We start from the raw sequence: 22,619 nt of genomic DNA on the forward strand, positions 1-22,619 counted from the left end.
TTTTTGTGCACACCATTGTCTGTGGTTAGATCCTCTATCAGGCTGCGCCAAGGTGGAATTTTAACATGAAAAAGCCGAAAGAAATACATACATACATTGAAAACATGAGTGGGTTTCTTTAAGAGGCAGTTCACCCCATGATGATAGGGTGGACTGGAATTTCAAGGACATATGGAAAATGTCCAGTATGATTCTAAAAATACAACATGCATTGCCAAAATAACTTGAGGCCAATAAAGTTTTGTAAAAGAAAACAATAATTCAACCACTTACTGCCAAAATGGTGAAAAAGCGGCTGACCTCAAGCTCATTGAAAAGTAGTGGGCAGATCTAAAAATGCGTGTGCGAGCAAAGCGATCGACAAACCTGACTCAGTTGCACCAGTTCTGTCAGGAGGAATGGGCCAGGATTCCGGAAGAGTTCTGTCAGAAGCTTCTGGAATTTTATGCATAACCTTTGACCCAAGTCATGCAGTTCAAAGGAAATGCTACTCGATGCTAAGGAAATGTATGCAAACTTTGGAGCTCGGGGATAATATAAAATTCTCTCAGAAAGTTTCTCTCTCTTTATTTTGGAAATTAACAAAATTAAATAATTTTGCTGATCCTGACTGAGTTGAAACAGGAGAGATTTCATTTAATTTGACTTCAGAAAGTGAGAGGAAAAAAAATGTGTGGTTTTCCACAGTGTATGTGACAGAATGGAACTGTGTACCATTTTAAGACAGTTATCTTTGTACAGAATGTGTGCAATTATCCAGGCAACCTGAGAAATTTATTCTGCTACAGTTACACGATGACTGACTTTCTAATGAGAACACCAAAGGCACTTAAAGTAATACTGACCATTTTGTCTACTGCAAAGTCAAAAGGCTCGAGGAGTCTGACAACGTAGTCCTTAAAGGCTCACAATCTCATCAGACGAAATTATAATGCCAGGATAAAAAGGTTATCGACTCCTGGATGTAGCCAGTTTAATTTCACAAATTCAGAAAGCTTGAGCACTAAACTGTTTAGCTGGAAGTACAATCAAAATTCAAACAACCACAGCATTGTGGAATAAGGAATTGAGACGACTATTTCCACCACTATCCTGGCATGACATTATGTATAACGTCAACAAATCCTACAAGACCTCAGGTCAGCAAACATCCATCCATTCCCGATTATCTTGTTCATCCTGCACTGTAGATTCTCATTCAATTGAATGTACAATGTACATTCAAACTGTCAATGAATATTTGAATCTGCTTTGTTGTTATTGCCAGGACTTTTGTTTTTTTTAGAGCAAGTGATTTTGAAGGATAATTAAATAAACCGAGGTCAGACATGTTCCTTGTCAGTGTCAAGAGACTGAGGTATTTTGTCTCAGAAGCAAGGCCCCAACTTCAAACAGGGCGAAGTATAGCGGTTGGTGGGGGGTGGGAGGGGAGGTCATATCAGGGGACTTTTTTTGACAGTACTAACTGATAATTTGCAGGCACAGCACATTTTCTAGCTAATTTTGATTCCAGGAACATGTTGCAGGTTTTTTTGGATCTCCTGAAAAAGAAGTGCAGAGCTATTTGAAAAATAGAGCAAATGGGTAATTTATTGTGCAGGCCTCCTAAAGCACAAGATAGTGAATATTTACAAATTATGTGTTGTGTATGTGCGTTGCATGCCATTGACGGATTGATATTGCTTCAAGTCTCATCTTCCTTGCTGGACTACTCTCCGATTCCATGACTTTTTGCTTTCTTTGTTAGAATTTCTCCACATTATTTGTTCCCTCCTTTTGTTTCATTCCTCAGCCCTTTTTTTTTTTAAATTGAATTTCCCTACAGCCCTTCTTGCCGGTCCTTGTGCCTCTCCATTTTTAATTTCAGTCTTCTCACATTGCTCTCGTGCTCTCCTCCTCAAATTATTGCTCCTCTTTGCGCTCCACCCAACTCCCCACTCTTTTGTCTTTCAGGCATATCTTTTTTTGGTACAATTCACCCAGCCAGCACATTTTATAGGCTAATGCCTTTCTTGTTAAGTTTACAGGTTTGGGGGCAGGTATTGATTTGCCTCTTTTGTTTCTCCCATAATGTGCTTCCTCTCTCTCTTCCGTTTCTGTCACACGCTTTTGTTGCAGCCCCACTGATGGCACCTTTACACTTTTTCCTGTTTCATTCGCCTACCTTGGCTCTCATGTTTGCTTATGCCCTTTCCCCTCCCCTCTTAAAACCATCACTTAATTGTTTTCTTTCTACTGACTTTTTTTTTTTTTTTAACTGGGGACATATAGTATGGCAGCACCTTAAGGCATTCTCTGATTCCCTTGAAATTTAATATATTTTTCCTTAGTTTAAATGGAATTAGTCTGGAAGTGTCAAACTGTTGCCATCAGAAAATTGTTCAGGCAATGCTTTAAGTAACATCTTAGCATTGCTAATTGCCATACAAATGTAAAAGAGCTGCGGTGGCGGAGTGAGGCATGTCGGGTTACTTAAGGTTAGGGAGCCTATCCCAGCTGTCAACGGGCAGGATGCAGGGTACACCCTGAACTAGTTGCCAGCCAATTGCAGGGAACATCGAGAAACAGCCACACTCACAATCACACCTCGGGGCAATTTAGGGTGTCCATTTAATGTTGCATGTTTTTGGGATGTGGGAGGACGTGCCCAAAGAAAACCCGCGCAGGCACGGGGAGAACATGCAAATGCCACTGGGTCCTCAGAGCTGTGAGGACAAACCTTTACCAGCTGAGCCACCATGCTGCCTCTTCAAACAAATACTCAAGTAAAATTAAGAAGTATGCTGGATTTAAAGTACTCTGACAAGTACAAAAATGCTACTTGAGTAAATGTAGCATGCTACTACAGATCTTGGGAAATGACACAGGGGAAAAGTATTGAACACGTGAAGGGAGGTGTAAAAAGGCACAGACAGCCAAGACAAAATCTAAAATCTATCAATACTCAAAAAGCAATTCAGTCCCTTGTCAGTGCAAAGGAAAATCATCTGGCTCAGTCCCAATTGATGGCCTACAAAAAGTTCCCATTGCCAATGTGTGAGTCAAGATACATAATGATATTGTTTGTTACGGCTTCTAAATGTTCCTATGGCCACAGTTGGGGCCATGATACATAAGTGAAGTGCCAATCAAACCACCATAAATTTCTCTCGATCAGGTGCTCCTCACAAGATTTGTGACAGATTAGTGCAGAAAATAAACAAAAGGGGTTGCCAGGAGAACTTAAAAAAAACAAGAAATTAGGAGGTACTGTTGCAATGAAATTACTGAGTCATGCACTTTGCTGGCATGGCTTGGAGGAGAAATGAAAAAGTATGCCAACTGTGAAGTTCAGAGGAGGGAATGTAATCTGTGGGGCAGCTTTTCAGCAAATGACAGTGGCAAACTTCACACTATTGTAGGAAGAATCAATGGGCAAATATACCAAGACATTGTTGACAAAAATCTGCTCCCATCTACGAGGATGATGAAAATGAAATGAGGGTGGACATTTCAACACGACAATGATCCAAAACATACGGCCAAGGAAACTCTCAATAGATTTCCAGGAAAATAATGTTAATAATAAAAAAAAGCCGCTAGAATGGCCAGGCCAATCACCTGACTAGAATCCAGTAGAAAGAAGTAAAACTCAACATCCATAAAAGAAGTCCAGGGAACCTTCAAGATTCAAAGATTGCTTGTGTGGAGGATCGGACCAAAATCACACCAGAGCCATGCCTGCGACTAGTTTCTCCACACAGGAGGACTATTGAAGCTTCGTAAAAACAGGCTTTTGTACAAAGACTGAATATCATACAATTTTTCAATGCGTCATTTCACATTATTACGCATTCTAATTTTTCATCATATTTGTTCTACTTTCTTTGCATCCATGGGTTACTTAGGGTGTTCCCAACAGCTGGTGGAATGTTTTTGTAAATATATGTGGTGTAGTGAGAAATATGATGCGAAACGATGCTTCAAACTTTCAGTTTTAGAGGAAGGAGCTTTGGTTTTCAGAGTGTTTTGGAGATTTTTCGCCGCACTAATTTGCCAGTCATCAGAATTACACAATCTATCCTTGACCAGTTTTCATTAAAAAAAGGCGATTTCTTTTGCGGGGCACTTTCATTAAATTCTACGGAAAATTGAGTTGCCCCTTGGCATGGGCCAATGCTCTTAGTTATTTAATGTTCTTTATTGCCACGCCCCTTCATTCCTTTAATTCTCCAAACCCTTCGCTTACTTACAGTATTCATTTTCTCCTCTTCCTCCAAACCTTCACTTGATTGATTTTGCCTGTCACGCCACCCGTTCAAAATGCCTTTTTTTTTTAGATTCTTTATTAATCCCTGAGGGGTTGTTTCATTGAGGCATGGACGCACACACACACACACACACACACGCACACGCACACGCGGAGATGTGCGCACACACAGGTACGGAGGGGTGAGAAGGCGCTATCTAGGGAACAGTTGGGGATTAGATGGCTTGCTTCAGGACAACGACGAGGAGAAAAAAAAAAAAGTGCTGTTGAATAATGATTTTCCTCCAACCCCAATCCGTGAACACTTATGCAGAAACAGCATCTCCAAAACGGAAAACCTATGCATTGTGTGAAGAGCCTTTCGCTTTCCTTATCTCTACATTTTTGCCCATTCTTCCACTCTCCCTCTAATTTTGCCTTTTTTTTTTTTAATTTGCAGCCTCTCTTTCATTTTCGATCACCTACAGTATCTCCCCCTCTCTGTGCATCTTCTCTCTGCTGGCTTTCACAGCTTTTATTTTTATTTTTTTTCATCTCAGTTCAAAGCTGCAGCAACTGCAAGAGCCAGCTGGAGATTTCATGTTTGTGGGATGAAATGGTGGAGAGAGTTTCAGGAAACATTCCTTTTAATGTTGTTGAGAACTGTGGTCCAAACTCTAAATATGGACTCTTGTAAAATCTCGGGCTCATTTGGTTTTAATGGATTCTTTTTATTCTCTTCCCTTGTGTTTGTGGAGAACAAAAAATGTTCTGAAACTTAAAAATTTGTTATTTTAAGTGCCAAGATTTAATCTTGGCTTGGACATGATTGGCTAGTGTTATTTTATTCTACTAGCCAACCCAGAAAATATCTCTGTAACGCTTATTACTACAGTTTCACAGATTTATATCAACGCCTAATGTTTTACTGTTTATAGTGACGCACTTTTTTTTTCATATCCACACATTTTGTATATCTCTGATGTTTAATACGTACAAATAGCTGAATTTAGTGTTTGATGAAAAAACTTTTAGACAGCTTTTTCAAGAGTTGGGGAAAAAATGTCTAAAATACAGCCCAAATTAGTTTTACAATTTCAGCACCAGGATTCCATGCTTAGACTGCATGCTGAATGTGAAATTGACTTGTACATGTACAGTGAAGAAAATAAGTATTTGAACACCGTGCTACATCGCAACTTCTCCCACTTAGAAATCATGGAGGGGTCTGAAATTTTCATCAGAGGTGCATGTCCACTGTGAGAGAGATAATCAAAAAAGAAAAATCCAGAAATCCCAGTGTATGATTTTTTTAACGATTTATTTGTGTGGTACAGCTGGAAATAAGTATTTCAATACCCGAGAAAACCAATGTTAATATTTGGTACAGTGACCTTTGTTTGCAATTAGAGGTCAAACGTTTCCTGTAGTTGTTCACCAGGTTTGCACACACTGCAGGAGGGATTTTGTCCCACGCCTCCACAAAGACCTTCTCTAGATCAGGGAGGTTTCTGGGCTGTCGGTGAGAAACACGGAATTTCGGCTCCCTCCAAAGATTTTCTATTGGGTTTAGGTCCGGAGACTGGCTAGGCCACGCCAAAACCCTGATTTGCTTCTTACAGAGCCACTCCTTGGTTTTCCCGGTTATGTGCTTCGGGTCACTGTCATCTTCAAAGACCTAGCCACGACCCATCTTCAATGCGCTGACTGAGGGAAAGAGGTTGTTCCCCAAAATCTCACAATACATGGCCACGGTCATCCTCTCCTTCATACAGTGCAGTCATCCTGTTCCACTCCTATGCTTCACAGTAGGGATGGTGTTCTTGGGATGAAGACCAAAGAGAAGGTTGATAGATGTGAGGGAAGACATGAGGGCGCTTGGTGTTAGAGAGGAGGATTCAGCAGATAGGGTAAGAGGGAAAAAGATGACAGGCTATGGCAACCCCTAACGGGACAAGCCGAAAGGAAAAGAAGAAGATTATCGCTCTTACAGTGGACATGCTCTTCCGATGAAAATTTCAGACCCCTCCATGATTTCTAAGTGAGAGAACTTGCAATATACTAGGGTGTTCAAATACTATTTTTTTTCTGTATATTTCCAGTGGTACCTCGGATTTGGAATGACTCAGGGGTCATACACCCAAACAAAGATGAACCCACTTTCACCGGGTAGCCGACTCAAACCGATCGATGCCGAATGCACACGGGGCAGTGCGAAGAAGCTACTGCCCACTTCGAGTTGTTCAAACAGTTTTGGTGTGAGCACGCAAATTTCTGAGATCCTTCAAGATTTTTTTCCCAGTGTTTTCTTTAGTAAGGCCCCAAAGAGAGAAAGTAGTATGACCAGCAGCAAAGGAAAAAGGAAAGTTGTGTGAACCACAGTGGATCGCTAGGGACGAAAATGGGGCGTGCGTTTGTTACGGCTCTTGGTAACTAGTATTGTATGGCTAAATAGACTATTTCAACTATTCTAAAGAATAAAAATGTAATAAAAGGTAGCTAGTGTTGCCAAAGGAGTGACTAGCATTACAAAGCAAAAGCTCCAGATAATAGAAGGAAAGGAAAAGCTACTGGAGAATTATGCAGTCAAATCATGGAGGGTGACTTTGGTGTAACAATTCCTCCTTCCTTCCCTCCACATTCATCACACAGCGACCAAAAATGTAAATGAGACACACGATTCAGTTGCTTTAATGTATGCATTTTTTTTGATGAAGAGAGGGTGTACATGTTTTTACATAAATAGGAATTTGCTAATTGAAAGTTGGGAACGGATTGAACTCATTTGCACTATTTCCAAAGGTAAAAAACGTTTTGCAGGTTGAACCAATCGGACTTTGAACCCTTCACAAGAACGAATTACGATATGTTCAAACTCCAAGGTTGCACTGTATATATATTTTTTAAAAAGCTATAATATGCAGCAACATAAAAGCATGTCACCAACGAACTGCAGTGATACTTGAAAGTAAGATGATTAATATTTAAATAACTAGATTTATCGTCTAATTTTGTCAATCATCAGCATTATCTTTATACTATATGTCTATGGAAAGCTGATGGCATTTACATAATATATAATACAATAAAGTACCATCAAGTGGCTCTTGAGTTGAAACTGTTGTCTATCTGACATAGTAAAGCAAATGGTATGATTGTCACTTTTGGTTGCTAATAAACATGTTTGGAATCATTTTATTTTGTGGATTAAACATGCCGTGCATTTTATCACCATCAATGCAGTGTTCTTTTTTTTTCCCTTAGATTTTTTTTAAATTCAAACTAGCACCAGCGTTTTGGTGTCGGAATGTCCTACCTATACAACCGGGTTTGGTTTGGTTCCACATCCCATCTTTCGTGCAGCGTAAAACATTGCGGCCAGGCGGTTCCATCAGGTGACCCGGGCTACACCGGTATGCCACCGTGTGGTTGAAGGTGAACTCACGTCCCGAGTAGACGCCATTGGCAATCGGGCCCGGGTCTCCGCAACTGATCACTGTGGGAAGTGGGAGAACACCGTGTTATGGATAGTAACAGTCTAATCTTGCAGAACGTTCTGGGAACCCCTCATGTATGGAATAAAATTATTTATATACTTTCACTCCCCCCCCCACTAACTTCTCATTTTACTCAACTTTCTTACAGAAACTTCTTGAGTGTCCCACAGGTGCTCCCACAATTGCCTCAATTCATGTCCCCCATAACGCTTCCCCCCTACTCCCCCTCTCCCGAACCTCTTTGAGCCTCTTTGCTCCAGCAACAGCAGACAAAATGAAGACAAATTGCGAGAACGTGCAACTTTGAATCCCTTCTTTCCCCTACCAGTGCAGTCTGGCGGTTGCCCCGTCCACGTCCCGTTCGTTGTGCAGTGTCTGGTGGTGAGGCCCGATGTTTTGAACCCTTCCCAGCACGCGTACGCCACCGAGCTGCCGAAGGTGATGCCGTCGCTGAAGACGATTCGGCCTTGAGCCGGGGTGCCGGGGTTCCCGCACGATACAGCTGAGGAGCGAAGGCACATACCAAAATGATGGTTAATCTTATTAAAAATGTCAGCGCGCGCAACACTGCCTTGCTGTCACTCAAGGTCGATCGGGCGTATTGTCTGCAATAATGAGATTATCACTGGAGCCAGATGGAAATAACACAAATATGTCCTTGAGGTAGTGAGGCTAATTAATTATTAAGGGTTGTTGGATAGATTCCCGCCACTGAATAGCAGACAGTGCAATATTTTAGTGGTGAGTTGCAGGCCAAACACACCTGCAGTGGTTTTAAACTGCTCCTTGTTGGTTTTGCTCTAAAATAAAATTATGCTGAAAATATGCATCAGCTTGCAGGCAAAACAACATTTTTTACACCTGCATAATGTAAAATAACGCAATACAGGATCTGCATCAAACATTATGATTTGCAATGATGAAATGATGAATGTATTTGAAAATATGCACAATATTATCATACTCAAGAGTGGCGCCAACATTTTAAGAAACAACTCCTGGTATGATGCAGATCTGCACCACTGCAAACAACAACTACAATAATGTATATATTCTTAAATTAATAGATCAGCACAGTTTATTCAGTCAAAAAGATTGTTTTTATCTGCATATGATAATGTCCTGTATATAGTTTTGTACTGTGCAAGTGTGAATTTTATTTATGTGATGGCAAAGGATTGTTTTGTGCTGCCGTTGATATTTGGATAAAACTACACAAACGCTGTGATGACAAAATATTTTAAAAAGATACAAAGCATTTATCATGAAAAGCAACGCAGACGTATTCCGAATCATAATTATTTGTACATATATTTAAGGTAGCGGCACGGTGGCTCAGCTGGCAAAGCGTTGGCCTCACAGTTCTGAGGTCCCAGGTTCAATCACAGACCTGCCTGTGTGGAGTTTGCATGTTCTCCCCGTGCCTGCGTGGGTTTTCTCCGGGCACTCTGGTTTCCTCCCACATCCCCGAAACATGCAACATTAATTGGGCACTCTAAATTGCTCCTAGGTGTGATTGTGAGTGTGGCTGTTTGTCTCCATGTGCCCTGCGATTGGCTGGCAACCAGTTCAGGGTGCACCCTGCCTCCTGCCTGCTGACACCTGGGATAGGCCCCAGCAATCCCTGAGACCCTCGTGAGGATAAGCGGCAAAGAAAATGGATGGATGGATATATTTAACGTTATATCCTTGTGATGCATGCATTTTTTTTACTTTGTGGTACTTAGTACTACTGACTTTATTCACTCTTATTTCTATTACTTTCATTCACTTAATACTTTGTACTTTGTGGGCAGTCTTGCTCTCCTTGTAAAGGCAAGAACTGTTGACACAGCTCATGTAACTATTATTGTGTCAGATGAAAGAAAATCACTGCATATGATTAGGGAGAAACCAGGCAGTGGTAAACTTACCCCACATGAGATTATGGAGACAACACATATCTTCAAAGATCTTCCCAATTGGACAATGCCTTTGCATCGAACGTCGCGGCACAACGGTGTTTTTGTTAGCGCGCTTTGTAGCCTGTAATGCTCATTAAGATCACGCTGTGCCAGCGAGGCATTAGCATCATTCAACCTCTGTTTTTGCTGGGTTAAGAACTGCTTCATCAAAGATCCTCCCACAAGAAAGAAACCGCGGACATTTACGTCTTCCGCATTAAATTGCAAGCAACAGTTTTCAAAAACCATGGAACCGCACTGGACATGAAAAGAAGAGTGAAGAAGTAGCGAGGCACATCCACTAATGAGAACATGCCGGCTAACGATTTGAACAATTGAACACCGATTGACGAGAAACATTAATATGTGGCGCATTAAGGAAGACTGTGTGTACTGCTTTCTTTCTATTGTCAAGAGTGTTTTTGTCTACCCACAGAGAGAGGAGCAAAACTGCATCAACAAGATGGATTTGTGTATGGATCTTTTTATGTCTCAGTGGCAGATATCCCAGCCTTTCTGATTCAGCTTTTAACTACCATTAGCGGAATGAAAAACAGACAAGACACAAAGAATTAGCGTCACACAAACGGACATTGGGATAAACTAAAAAAAAAAAAAAAAAACTAGCAGGAGTAAGTGTGTGCGGATGTGTGTAAAATGACTTACCAACCAAAAACATGATGTAAATTTTTGATCAAATAAATGGCAGATACGTTTGAGGTTATATGATTTGGTTATATTTCAGTTCAAAATGATCTTGCACCAAACATATGTCAAGACGTCTTCTGCAGCAGCCTGCTTAGCGGCATCATGTGGTTGCTGCCAAGTTCGGAAATTCATTATTCCAAATTTACGACACGGCATGATTTAAAACCATACATTTCTCACGGTGATATCCAGATCAATCAAATTCCACATGATAAAAAAAGAAATGTGTCATGTACACTCCTAATGTAATTTCATACAAGGGTGGAATATATTTTGAAATTATTGATTGCTACCACAGAATGCAATGTGGGTTTTTAATTTAACTCTTTAATGAGAATAGTAACGGTATAAAAGGTTGATTATGATTTAAAGGGCTCGTGACTGAAAGGGGCTCAGTGAAATATTATTTTCAATAAGCGTCCATGATGAGAAAAGTGACTTCTTACAAAGGGATCAGAGGTGGGTACTGTAGTAACATTTTTTTTTTTTTTTACTTTGATACATTTGCTCAAGGAGTCACTGATGGTGTAGTGGTACACATGCCTGACTTTGGTGCGGGCAGCGTGGGATTGATTCCCGCTCAGTGATGGTGTTGATATCTGCCCTGTGAGTGACTGGCGACCAGTTCAGGGTGTAGTCCGCCTTTCGCCTGAATCAAGCAGGGATAGGCTCGTGCTCTCCCGTGACCCATGTGAGGATAAGCGTCTTGGACAATGGATGGATGGACATTTGCTCAAATAACTTTTTAGAAGAAATTGCAGTTCTCAGCGTTTTTACAGCAAAATACTTTATGCTTTTAACTTATTTTCTGACCTTATTTGTTCTATTTTGTACATTTGGATTGCTGCTAACGTAGTGAAAGTTTCATGTCAGAAGCACCATTATGAGAAAAATTGTGACATGTCCATTACTTACATCACCTGTTGTATCTACAAGAGAATTCCTGATTTTTTTTTTTTTTGAAGAGGCGTGGTCAATTTGGGGAGTGTGTATTATACTCAAGATCTTATCATAAATGAGGTCTGTGCCTGGGATTCTCTCAAATGATTGTTTTCACCAATCTAACGTAACCACTAGCGATGCTTTGACTCATTTTCACCAATTAAACTGCGCCAGGCAGTCACATGGCCTAAGCAGATGAAAAGTTTCCAAAATGCCTAATTTGCATGAGAAATTACACAAACAACTGAGGAAACAACGTCGGGTATCTTGTAGTTGTAAGGGTCACAAATCGCTACAAATTCAAACTGTTTACCCTACAGACTACCAAAAAAAGAACAGCTATGCAATGCGCTGTCATCGCTGTCTGCTCTACGAAGAACTGTTCAGAATTCAGCCTAAAAGAACTCAAACAGATTGGCGCAACGTGTTACTGCCGTGTCTCAGTGGTTTTTACCGGTATTTTTATTTTTTTTTTTAACCGACCCTGTTAGCGCAGCATTACCGTGGGTGCGCTAGCGTTAGCGCGGTGGTACTAGCATTACACTCTCTGTGTACCGTCTTTGTAAATATCTCGTTTCAATATGGGTTTCAATGTGGGCACTTGGGACTATGACAAAGCTGCGGCGTATTTATGTACCAAATGGTATTTCGTTTACAAAATGTACTACTAAATGGGCCGGGAATTACGCTACTCAATCGTGTTTTTCACTAAGTACTTCTTTTACCTGATCACTATTTGGAGAACTATTTATTTTAACTTGAGTGAATATTATTGTAAAGCGACAGTTTCCTTACATGAGGACAATTTTCAGCTACTCCACCCACATCCGATGTAGATACGTAACACACTTTAGGTAAGATTAGCGAAAGCATGCCGCTTGCTTTTTTTTTTTTTTTTTGGGAGGGGTTCTCTACAGTGCTATGAGGACCCACTTTAATTTCCTCTAAACTCTCAAGGGTTTGAGAGGACTCTTTGAAAACTGCTTTTGTATAGGCATCCCTTTGTTAGCACAGCTTGGGATATCCAGTGCAGTCACAAGCTGAAATCCTCTATATCTAGGCCACACACACGCACACACACACACACACAAACACACCTCAGTAGTTTTTTTTTTTGTTGTGTTTCCCCCCCAAAAGAGCTTTACAAGCCTGCAGTTTCATTTCAAATGACCTGCTATGGCACATGCATTTGCTGTTATAGTTTTAAGCCTTGTCGCCGTGTGACGTTTCAAGACAGAGTGCAGATTGATGAACAGCTCTAAATTCTGTATATGCAATTATGCAACAAGAATTAGAGGCCTACTTCGAATAGCACTGCAAGTGACTGGATAGGACTATATTCTTTTAAAGAAGAGATTAAATTGCTCAACTTGGAAGCTAAGCCGATTTACTTTTACAAACATTTCAGAATAATTAAGTCCGTATTTCAGAAAGGCAAAGAGGTTTACATAAAATTTGCACTCCTTGATATTTTGGTGTAGATCAGCATTTTCCAAAAGTCTGGGTTGATAAGGTTAATTTGCTGAAAGACCTGCTTGCGTAACAGAGCCACCCTTAACCTTGGGTGCGATTATAACATATTAATTACAAATAAATGAAGTAGTTAAAAAACATTTTAATCCCACTCTGTGTTGCAAACAACGGAGAAGCTGTGTGTGTGAGTCCTTTAAATGACTGCAGGTCCCCTGTGAGAATGCTTACTGCTGGGCTTGCTCACCTTGACACACAGGCTGCATTCCACTCCAGGTGCCGTTATGGAGGCACGTCCTCTCGGCGGAGCCAATCAGATTGTATCCCGCCTCGCAGCTGAAACGCAGCAGGCTCTTGGTTTTAAACTCTTCCCCTCCTAAACGGGCACCGTGGGGAGGAACCCCCGTGTCCCCGCACATCCCTGGACTCAGACCTTAAGTGAGAAGAGATCGTTAAGAGTTAATGTCCCGAACACGCTAAAAAGTCTGGGAAGGTGCACACTCACACGTAAAAGTGAAAAGAAAGTAATGTAGACAGCACATATCGAGAACCGTAAAAACGTTTATTTCATGTGTATGTACAGACGTACACATGGTGTGACAAATGTGATTTGGTGTTCATGTCCCACAGAATCTTTGAAAGGTTATTTTTTTTCCTTTTACCTGTAACTGCATTTTCTAAATGTAGCTTTACATTTATTAAAGGTGTCTGAAAAAAGATTAGAACAACCTTTTGTCATTATGCCTGCACAAATTTCAGCAAAGCTTTGTGCGCGATTGGGTCTTACGATCCTGTTTAAATGTACAATATAACTTTTATGCATACTGTATCTATTGTGGTGGCACGGTGGGTCAGCTGGTAAAGCGTTGGGCTCACAGTTCTGATGTCCCGGGTTCAATCTCGGACCCGCCTGTGTGGAGTTTGTGTGTTCTCCCCGTGCCTGCGTGGGTTTCCTCCGGGCACTCCAGTTTCCTCCCACATCCCAAAAACATGCAACATTAATTGGACACTAAATTGCCCGTAGGTGTGATTGTGAGTGCGGCTGTTGTCTGTCTCCATCTGCGATTGGCCGGAAACCAGTTCAGGGTGTACCCCGCCTCCTGCCCGTTGCCAAATGGGATAGGCTCCATCGCTCCCCGCAACCCTCGTGAGGATAAGTGGCAAAGAAAATAGATGGATGGTTGGATGGATGTACTCTTAAGAAAATGGATGGAAGAATGTATCTATTGTGCAAATCCATAGCTGTTTCGTACACATATTGGAGATATTCTAATTCATTATGTCACTGTTCACAATCTTTCTAGTTTTGCATTAACTGCACACTGTACTTATCATATACTAGCATTCGTTTTCCTTTTCAGATTAGATTCAAATTTCTTCATGTCCTTCCTCAATGGTCCTATTTGTTTCTTTCTCATGTCTGAATATTGCTGCTGCGACAATGTCATTCCCGTCACAGGATGAACAAAGTATCCATCAACCTGAGATAAAGGTGCAGAGCAATTTTCTTTATGTACAATCCAATTCAATAATACAGGGTGTGGATATTTATGACTGTGTACTTGCTGGTGCTGGGCAAGCATCCTTGGTAGACTGATTAGTTTTAATGATTTCATGTAAGTTTGATACTAAATGGGTTGTGTGGGGAAGATGCATGCATGACATATAATGCATGCAATAATGTATAGTATTAATATCAGAGATACACATACTGTACACTGGGGCTTTTACATACACTAAGATACTCACACAAACATAGCATAACATTACATTACATTAAGGCTATGCTAAATTGTTCTAGCAGTGAAAGCGCTGAGTGTGTCACAACTGTTAGGAGCTTAAATTCCACCGGTAGGGATTTGTGTCTTTTAAGAGCTCCCTCCCTTCAAGGCGTCCTGCATCTCAATGAGGTTCTCCAGCTGCAGGATGGATTCTGTCCTGGTGAGCCTCCTGGTCTGAGGCCAGCCGAGCAAGCTTATTGCGTATGAGGTGTGCAAGATGGCTGCACTTGACAACATGAGTAGTAAACCGGGACTCTTCCTCTTGTTCCCTTCCCTTCATCTTCCTCAAACAGGAAGACCAAGCCATGATAAAGTGGTCTTTTTAGTTATCGTACACAAAAGTCATCGCAATGTTAGCGTCGTTTGGGAAAGAAACAAGACTTAACTATGCAACAATTTTTCGTAAATATATCTTAGTAATTGGTTTTGATGTGGAGGTTAATTCTTGGGTTGCAATCACGTGATAAAAATGCGCCCTCAATCGAATCGCTGCCATTTCTACAGACAAGCTCGGCGTTGCGGACGACATCAACATGGCAATGTCCACAGACCCATGTGTAAGCGGCGAGCGGCAGATGTTTTCTGCCTACTTTAATTCACTCGATGTCGCGGGAAAAGCATTGTCCTCACAGTTCTCAGGACCCGGTTCAGGGTGTACCCCGCCTCCTGGCCGTTGACAGCCAGGATAGGCTCCAGCACTCCCCACGACTCTCGTGAGGATAAACGTAAAAAGAAAATGGACGGATGTCTGTCGCCAAAGCTAGATATGTACAAAAGATCAAACTCTGTGAAGATATCGATCCGTATACTCTCCACGACGTACTTTCAAAGGATCTGAAAGACTTCCTTGAAGTAGAATATCCGGACATAATAAACTACCTCATATTACAGGCGTCCTTTTGCACAGTTTCTGCGATTTCCACATCCGTAGAGACAACAAAAATCTGGCATGATAATTTACTTGAGTCGGAATTACGATCACGATGGACAGCTGACTGCTGGTCTGCAACAATGGCGGTCAAGTACCCGGATGAACAAGCATGATGTCACGTGCAACCGTACTATTTAAGACTCTAAATTGCCCATAGGTATGAATGTAAGTGCTGATGGTTGTTTGGATGTTTCTATGTGCCCTTTGATTGGTTGGTGACCAGTTTGGGGTGTACCCCGCGTCTCCCCCAGAAATGGTTGTAATGGGCTCCAGCAGCGTAACGGAAGATGACTGAATGAAGGGTTCTGATGTTTCCTGGGATACATAAAGAAAAATGAAAAGGTAGAGTTTGATGTTTTTTTTTTTAATGCGGCATCTTTTAAAAGCGGAAGGTTATTTGATGACCTTTGTTAGAAAGGCATCAAAAAGTCAGTGTGAGGAAAAAAAAAAAAATCTTTGGAGCAAGTATCCAATCTCCTCAATGAGAAGTGGCCTCTGAGACATTTTGCCTGCTGGTGCGATTGAATGAAACATTCTGAAAAACAAACAAAACAAAAAAAACTATCAAGTCCTTTCAAAAGAGTTTTTCATATCATCTGGTTCGTATGCTTTTGGCATGCTGAATGGTAAAATAGACAACATAATGGAGGTAAGGCACACATTAAATTCATAATTCTGACAGTATTATTGTCAGTGTACTGATTTTTTTTCTTCTCTCAAATGTGATTTATTTGTTTTTTTTGGTTTAGTTATCCAGGTGGACAGAATTCCCCGCCCTCCCCCCCCCCCCCCACACACACACAAATGTGATTCATTCCATTTTTATTTTGCTATTGTGTTCATTTCATTGCTTTGATTATTTTGACATTCATGAGCACTATGTGCTGGGAAAGTCACTCTGGACTTTCAAAACTTATTTATTTATTTATTTATCTGTTTTTGGGGGGGGGGGGGGTGTTTTGCTGCTTTCATCACATCCGATATGAATCACATTTCCCTTCTGGCACGGATTTGAATCGAGGTGCTGCTGGGAGATGCTGTGACCTAGTAAACTTCTCGATTCAGAAACAACCTGCTTTGTACACCCAAAACAAATCTTTATTATTTGCTGGAGCTTGTAGAAAGAACAATGTTTGCAACCAACTAAATATCCAAACTTCTGTACAACTTATACACATTCGGGGAAAAGCTGTGTGGAGTCGAGAAACTTTACCAGTGCAGTAGGGCGGTGACCCACTCCAGGTGCCGTCCTCTTGGCAGTGGCGTGTAGCATTGCCCACCAGCGTCCCTCCTGGCACGCAGGAGTACTGCAGCACAGAGCCATATGTCCAGGTCGGAGTCCCAGGCACAATTACATTTGGGGGCACACCGGGGTCACCGCAGGAAATAGCTGGAGATGTAGAAAAAGAGAAAATGGGGAGCGGTGTTAACATACATAGGAATGTGTCCAAGTATGAATTGCATCTACAGTACTGCTGCATTAAATACTACAGCTGGGTCATTGCTGGAAGAAGACATAAAGAACAGAAAGATAAAATAAGAAGATGGTGAGGAACGGTGGGTGATATTGCGACTAATGGTCAGTGTTTGTGTGTATGACAATGCAATATGTTAATAGATCTGAAAATATTTAGAACGAATGAATAATATTCACAATATAATTGGAAAACGGCGGAAATGTCGAGCAGCTGTAAAGTGTCGGCCTCACAGTTCTGAGGACCGGGGTTCAAATCCCGGCCCCGCCTGTGTGGAGTTTGCATGTTTACCCTGTGCATGCGTGTTTTTTTTTTTTTTTTCCGGGCACTCCAGTTTCCTCCCACTTCCCAAAAACATGCATTCATTGGAGACGCTAAATTGCTACTCGGTGTGATTGTGTGTGCGACGATTGTTTGTCTCCATGTGCCCTGTGATTGACTGACAACTGGTTCAGGGTGTAGCATCTCGCCTCCCTAATGAGCAAAAGCGGCTCAGAAAATGGATGGATGAATGGACGGATGGATGGATATTTAGAATTAGATACGTGTACAAAATAGTCCAACTCAAAGAAAAAAAAAAAATTGTCGTGGAATGTCCCTGCATTTCCTTTTATGGAACTTGGGTGGAGTTTTGTCCCCCCATACAATCACCCCTCGTCACTGCCTGTGCACTTGTTTCCAATCAGCACTCTACACTTACTGCGTTTAGGCCTACTGGATCCAGGAAATCGTTGCCAGAGTGTTCCGTGCTACACAGGCTGTCTCTTGTTCCTGCAAGTGTGTATCTCACTGTGTGCACCACAGTGCCCCACAGAGGTCAAGAAGAGCACAGCTGGTACTTTATAGATTCCATTGGTTATTATTAATGGATCTGTTTTTTCCTCATACCTACTATTGCTGATTATTGTTCTCTGTTTGAGTAATATCCCTTGAGTTTCTTCTAACATTTAATCCTACCAAATAAATTAAATATACATGAGTATTGCTGAAGTTGGATCGGAGCAATAACTGCGTCCGCCAAGGTGGCATTGTCAGTATTGGATCAGAAGTGAAAAAGTTGGATTGGGACATCCCTTAGCGAACTTTAATAATTTATTTCAAATTAATTTCACTTTGAAAACAAAAGTGACATTTACCCATTTATCTCCTTGAAATCCTTCCATAATATCAATGTGAGTGACATCACAGAACAAGCCATTCTATTTTCCTCTTCAATTTTTGAAAAATTGACATTTTACAGAGGTCAGGTAGCATACTTCTCTCGATGACACAGATAAGAAATTGCCCTCAATCTTTCAGTTTCTGCCAAACAATTGGTCCAGTGACACCTCGCCAAAGTTGGATTACTTCGTCCTCTCCTTGCCCCCTCAGTCACCCGCTTTTCTCCACCCAATCTTTTGATAAGACCTTGTCCCCGGAATTGAATGCCCCATGCTTCACATCTCTCTCACCTTTTTTGTCCCATTCCTCATTTCTCCATCCATGCTACCCTGTACTCTAACGTGTTGGGGCTTTCAGAATAAGACACATTCCCACTGTTACATATCACTTTAATCTCTATTCTTTATCAGCCAAATATGCATCGTTCCAAAAGTGTAGAGAATTTACATTCACTGGAGATTGCAAACAATTGAGGATGGGACCAAAAGAGGATGTGACATTCCAGTTTCTGTATTTAAAGCAAATGTTTAACCATGTTATTTAAAGTTTTTTTTAGGTAATGGCAAATATTGAAACAGATGAAAAAAACTTAAAATAAATACAATTTAAGACATGTTTTACTAAGATCCCAAATAGCATGGACCAAATTGCGTGCTCCCTACAAGAGTTTGCATGTATTATTGGTGTCATGAGCGGAGCTGGAGCACCGTTTTGGGTGGTCCCAGATCTGGCACTCGTCACAGCTGTTGGACATTTGGCATGTTAATTGACCATGTATTTATGTTGGAGTTTTTGTCATGGGCATTTGCCAGTTCATTGAATGTGCACCGGGTCACCGGGTGCGGCTAATGCTTCTGAAATAAAACCCACTGGACATTATGCCTTTGTCACTGAGTCCTGCATTTGGGTTCTCCCTCGCAATGATGGCTTGTGACAGAAGAACTGGCCAGACATGGAGCCAGTGGACTCAAAGCTGAATCACGTTCCTGTCCCAGCGGCGACCTGCCTACAACGACCTGACAACCACTTCTCAGCAGCGACCCGCCCACAGCTGCCTGACGACCGCGTCTCGGCGGCAATCCGTTCACGGCCACCTGACGAACACATCTCGGCGGCGATCCAACCACGGCCGCTTCACATTCCTGTTTTGGTCGCTACGGCGACCGGTTCCTGGCCACTTCACGTTCAAGTTTCAGCAACTACGATGAACGGTTCCCAGACGCTTCACGTTCCGGTTTCGGCTGCTACGGTGACCGTTTCCCGGCCGCTTCGTGACCAGGCCTCGGTGGCGACCGATCCCCAGCTGAGGAGGGGGGGGTTTGTGCATTCTATTTTCTCCCCTTCTACCCACCCCAGTCATGTTTTTTTTGTTGTTTTGTTTTTCGCATGTCTGGGATCCGCGCCTTGTGGGTGTGGGGGTTCTGTCATGACCGGGGCACCAGCACTGCCAGGAGGGGCGTGGCCTGGTCACTGCTCTGGAAGGTTTTACCTCTGGCACTCGTCACAGCTGTTGCGCATTCAGGATGTTAATTGATGATGTATTTATGTTGGAGTTTTTGTCACGGGCATTTGCCATTTCATTGAGTTTGCACAGGGTCACCGGGTGGAGACACTGCTTCTGAAATAAAACCCACTGGACATTATGCCTTTGTCTCAAAGTCCTGTGTTTTGTTCCTCCCCCGCACCGATGGCTCATGACAATTGCTCGCAGTGTTCTGCATGGACAACTAAGATTTCTCCGAAAAGCCATTTATCTCCGATAACATAAATGTTGTAGCCTTTAATTAGGCAAGGGAGCATATTTGAGTTGGTATTCAAAGCGCATAAAAAAAAATCTTTGAAAAAACCCCAACCAAAAATATAATGACAGCTAATGAAATACAGTACAAGATTTGACATTTTTAGGAAATTAATAGATTGTCCTTTATGGTAGCCCTCTATCCACCCATTGTTCGATAATATCCATGAAATAAATTGCAGTGACAATTTTTTGGAGTGATAGTTGATTAAAAGGTGTTAGGTGAAACTATAATGAGGAGGATTAACAGTCTATATTCACCCAAGCATCGAGGAGTTGGCCTGTCCCAGCGTCCATCATGCTGACAGGTGAGGAGCGCTGACCCAAGCAAGTAGAATCCTCGTTTGCAGTGGATGGCCACTGTTATACCGTAGCTGAAGATTTCGGGGTATCGTAGTCCAGACTGCCGCACACCGTTCTCCACGTGTCCTGGATCAGAACAGTTTACCACTACCAAGAAAAGAGCATAAATGAACGGTTATAGAATATAATCTGATAGAACCAACCTAACAAAATAGATGTCTTTGTGTGTAGTTCCTTTTCAGGTACTTTTAAAATTAATTTAATCATTTTTTAAACCCAGAATACATTTTAACTTCATTTGAAGAACCATAGTTACACATTTATGCATTTGATAATAAGATGTATTCTCCAGAAACACTTGCCTTGTGATATTTTGACTTTTTTTAAAATCACAATTCTAGAAATATATCTTTTCAGTGTATTCCCAAAACAATTTTGTGGATTTTCCCGTCACTAAATAATTACAGAATTAGTTACTAATTATTAGGAGAGTTCCCCTCTGATGCCCATTAGCAAACCGAGAAGTACTGAAGAAGTCTTCATGGTAGCTGGTCCATTTTGTTCGACAGTCTTTGGACTTAATGTCACTTAAAAAGTGCAATTTTGTTTTCTACATGTCACTGGGGAGACAAACTCTAATTCAAGTCCAAGGGGAGAATATGAGGGTGTGTGTGTGTGTGTGTACAATATGTATGGGCACCCAAGGGGAACCAAAAAGCTTCTTAATTGACACTTCCTGCTGAGAGGGAAGAGATGGGGTGGGGGGTAGAGCAAATGTGAAGCAGATGGCTAAATTCCTTGAACGAAAGACATGTGTACAGCTCTGTCGTATCGATCAGTCCCCGTGACCGAGCAGAGCACCCGAGTGTTTGCACAATTTAATACATCATAACTGCGACACCGCCACAAGGTCAGCGGGGGTTGGTAATTTTAAATCCTCGCACGGTTAGTCAAGTAGAATGTGTCTGGAAATATAATATATTGTGTGTGTGTATGGGTGAATTTCTACGTTGCGACTCATATACAGTACTCCAGGAACACACATTGGTCACAAACCTTACGTAGACTTGTACAACTATCGGTCCATCAATTCTTGACACCACTTTTTCTGTTCAAGACCCAACAGTATATTCTGAAATGCAGCCCTATGGGGGCACAAACCAGTGCAATCTGTAGGCCGGTCCCAAGCCCGGATAAATGCAGAGGGTTGCGTCAGGAAGGGCATCCGGCGTAAAAACTGTGCCAAACAAATATGAGCGTCATCTAAAGAATCCCATACCGGATCGGTCGTGGCCGGGTTAACAACGCCCGCCCCCGGCACTGCAAACCTGCAGGGCGTCGGTGGAAATTCAGTACTGTGGGTCGAAGACAAAGAAGAGGAGGAAACCGGATCCAGCGTCAGAAGAAAAAGAGGAATGCACAGAGCCTACAACTGAGTGTAGGGACTTTGAATGTTGGGACTATGACAGGAAAAGCACAGGAGTTGGTTGACATGATGATTAGGAGAAAGGTTGATATTCTGTGCATCCAAGAGAGCAGGTGGAAAGGTAGTAAGGCTAGAAGTAGAAGTTTGGGAGCAGGGTTTAAATTATTCTACCACGGAGTAGATGGGAAGAGAAATGGAGTAGGGGTTATTTTAAAGGAAGAGCTGGCTAAGAATGTCTTGGAGGTGAAAAGAGTATCAGATCGAGTGATGAGACTAAAATTTGAAATTGAGGGTGTTATGTATAATGTGGTTAGCGGCTATGCACCACAGGTAGGATGTGACCTAGAGTTGAAAGAGAAATTCTGGAAGGAACTAGATGAAGTAGTTCTGAGCATCCCAGACAGCGAGAGAGTTGTGATTGGTGCAGATTGTAATGGACATATTGGTAAAGGAAACAGGGGCGATGAAGAAGTGATGGGTAAGTACGGCATCCAGGAAAGGAACTTTGAAGGGCAGATGGTGGTGGACTTTGCAAAAAGGATGGAGATGGCTGTAGTGAACACTTATTTCCAGAAGAGGGAGGAACATATAGTGATCTACAAGAGCGGAGGTAGGAACCACGCAGGTAGATTATTTTTGTGCAGACGATGTAATCTGAAGGAGGTTACTGACTGTAAAGTAGTGGTAGGGGAGAGTGTAGCTCGACAGCATAGGATGGTAGTATGTAGGATGATTCTGGTGATGGGTAGGAAGATTAAGAAGACAAAGGTAGAGCAGAGAAACATGTGGTGAAGCTGAGAAAGGAAGAATGTTGTGCGGCCTTCCGGAAAGAGGTGAGACAGGCTCTCGATGGACAACCGAAGCTCCCGGAAGACTGGACGACGACAGCCAAGGTGATCAGAGAGACAGGCAGGAGAGTACTTGGTGTGTCATCTGGTAGGAAAGGGGAGAAGGAG

General features: G+C 41.9%; 1 protein-coding gene across 1 annotated transcript in view; it reads right to left on the reverse strand.

The window, feature by feature from the left end:
* The window catches only part of LOC133497966 (CUB and sushi domain-containing protein 1-like), a 521,981-nt gene that overhangs the window by 23,652 nt on the left and 475,710 nt on the right, over window positions 1–22,619 (reverse strand). Inside the window, exons 60-64 of the mRNA XM_061814268.1 lie at window positions 20,196–20,384; window positions 16,714–16,890; window positions 13,036–13,221; window positions 8,051–8,227; window positions 7,545–7,724 (exon numbers count right to left, since the gene is read on the reverse strand). Of these exons, the coding sequence (XP_061670252.1) occupies window positions 7,545–7,724; window positions 8,051–8,227; window positions 13,036–13,221; window positions 16,714–16,890; window positions 20,196–20,384 (909 nt within the window). The remainder of the gene's footprint in view (window positions 1–7,544; window positions 7,725–8,050; window positions 8,228–13,035; window positions 13,222–16,713; window positions 16,891–20,195; window positions 20,385–22,619) is intronic.

This window comes from Syngnathoides biaculeatus, chromosome 3, assembly GCF_019802595.1.
Source record: "Syngnathoides biaculeatus isolate LvHL_M chromosome 3, ASM1980259v1, whole genome shotgun sequence".
Taxonomy (NCBI): Eukaryota; Metazoa; Chordata; class Actinopteri; order Syngnathiformes; family Syngnathidae; genus Syngnathoides; species Syngnathoides biaculeatus.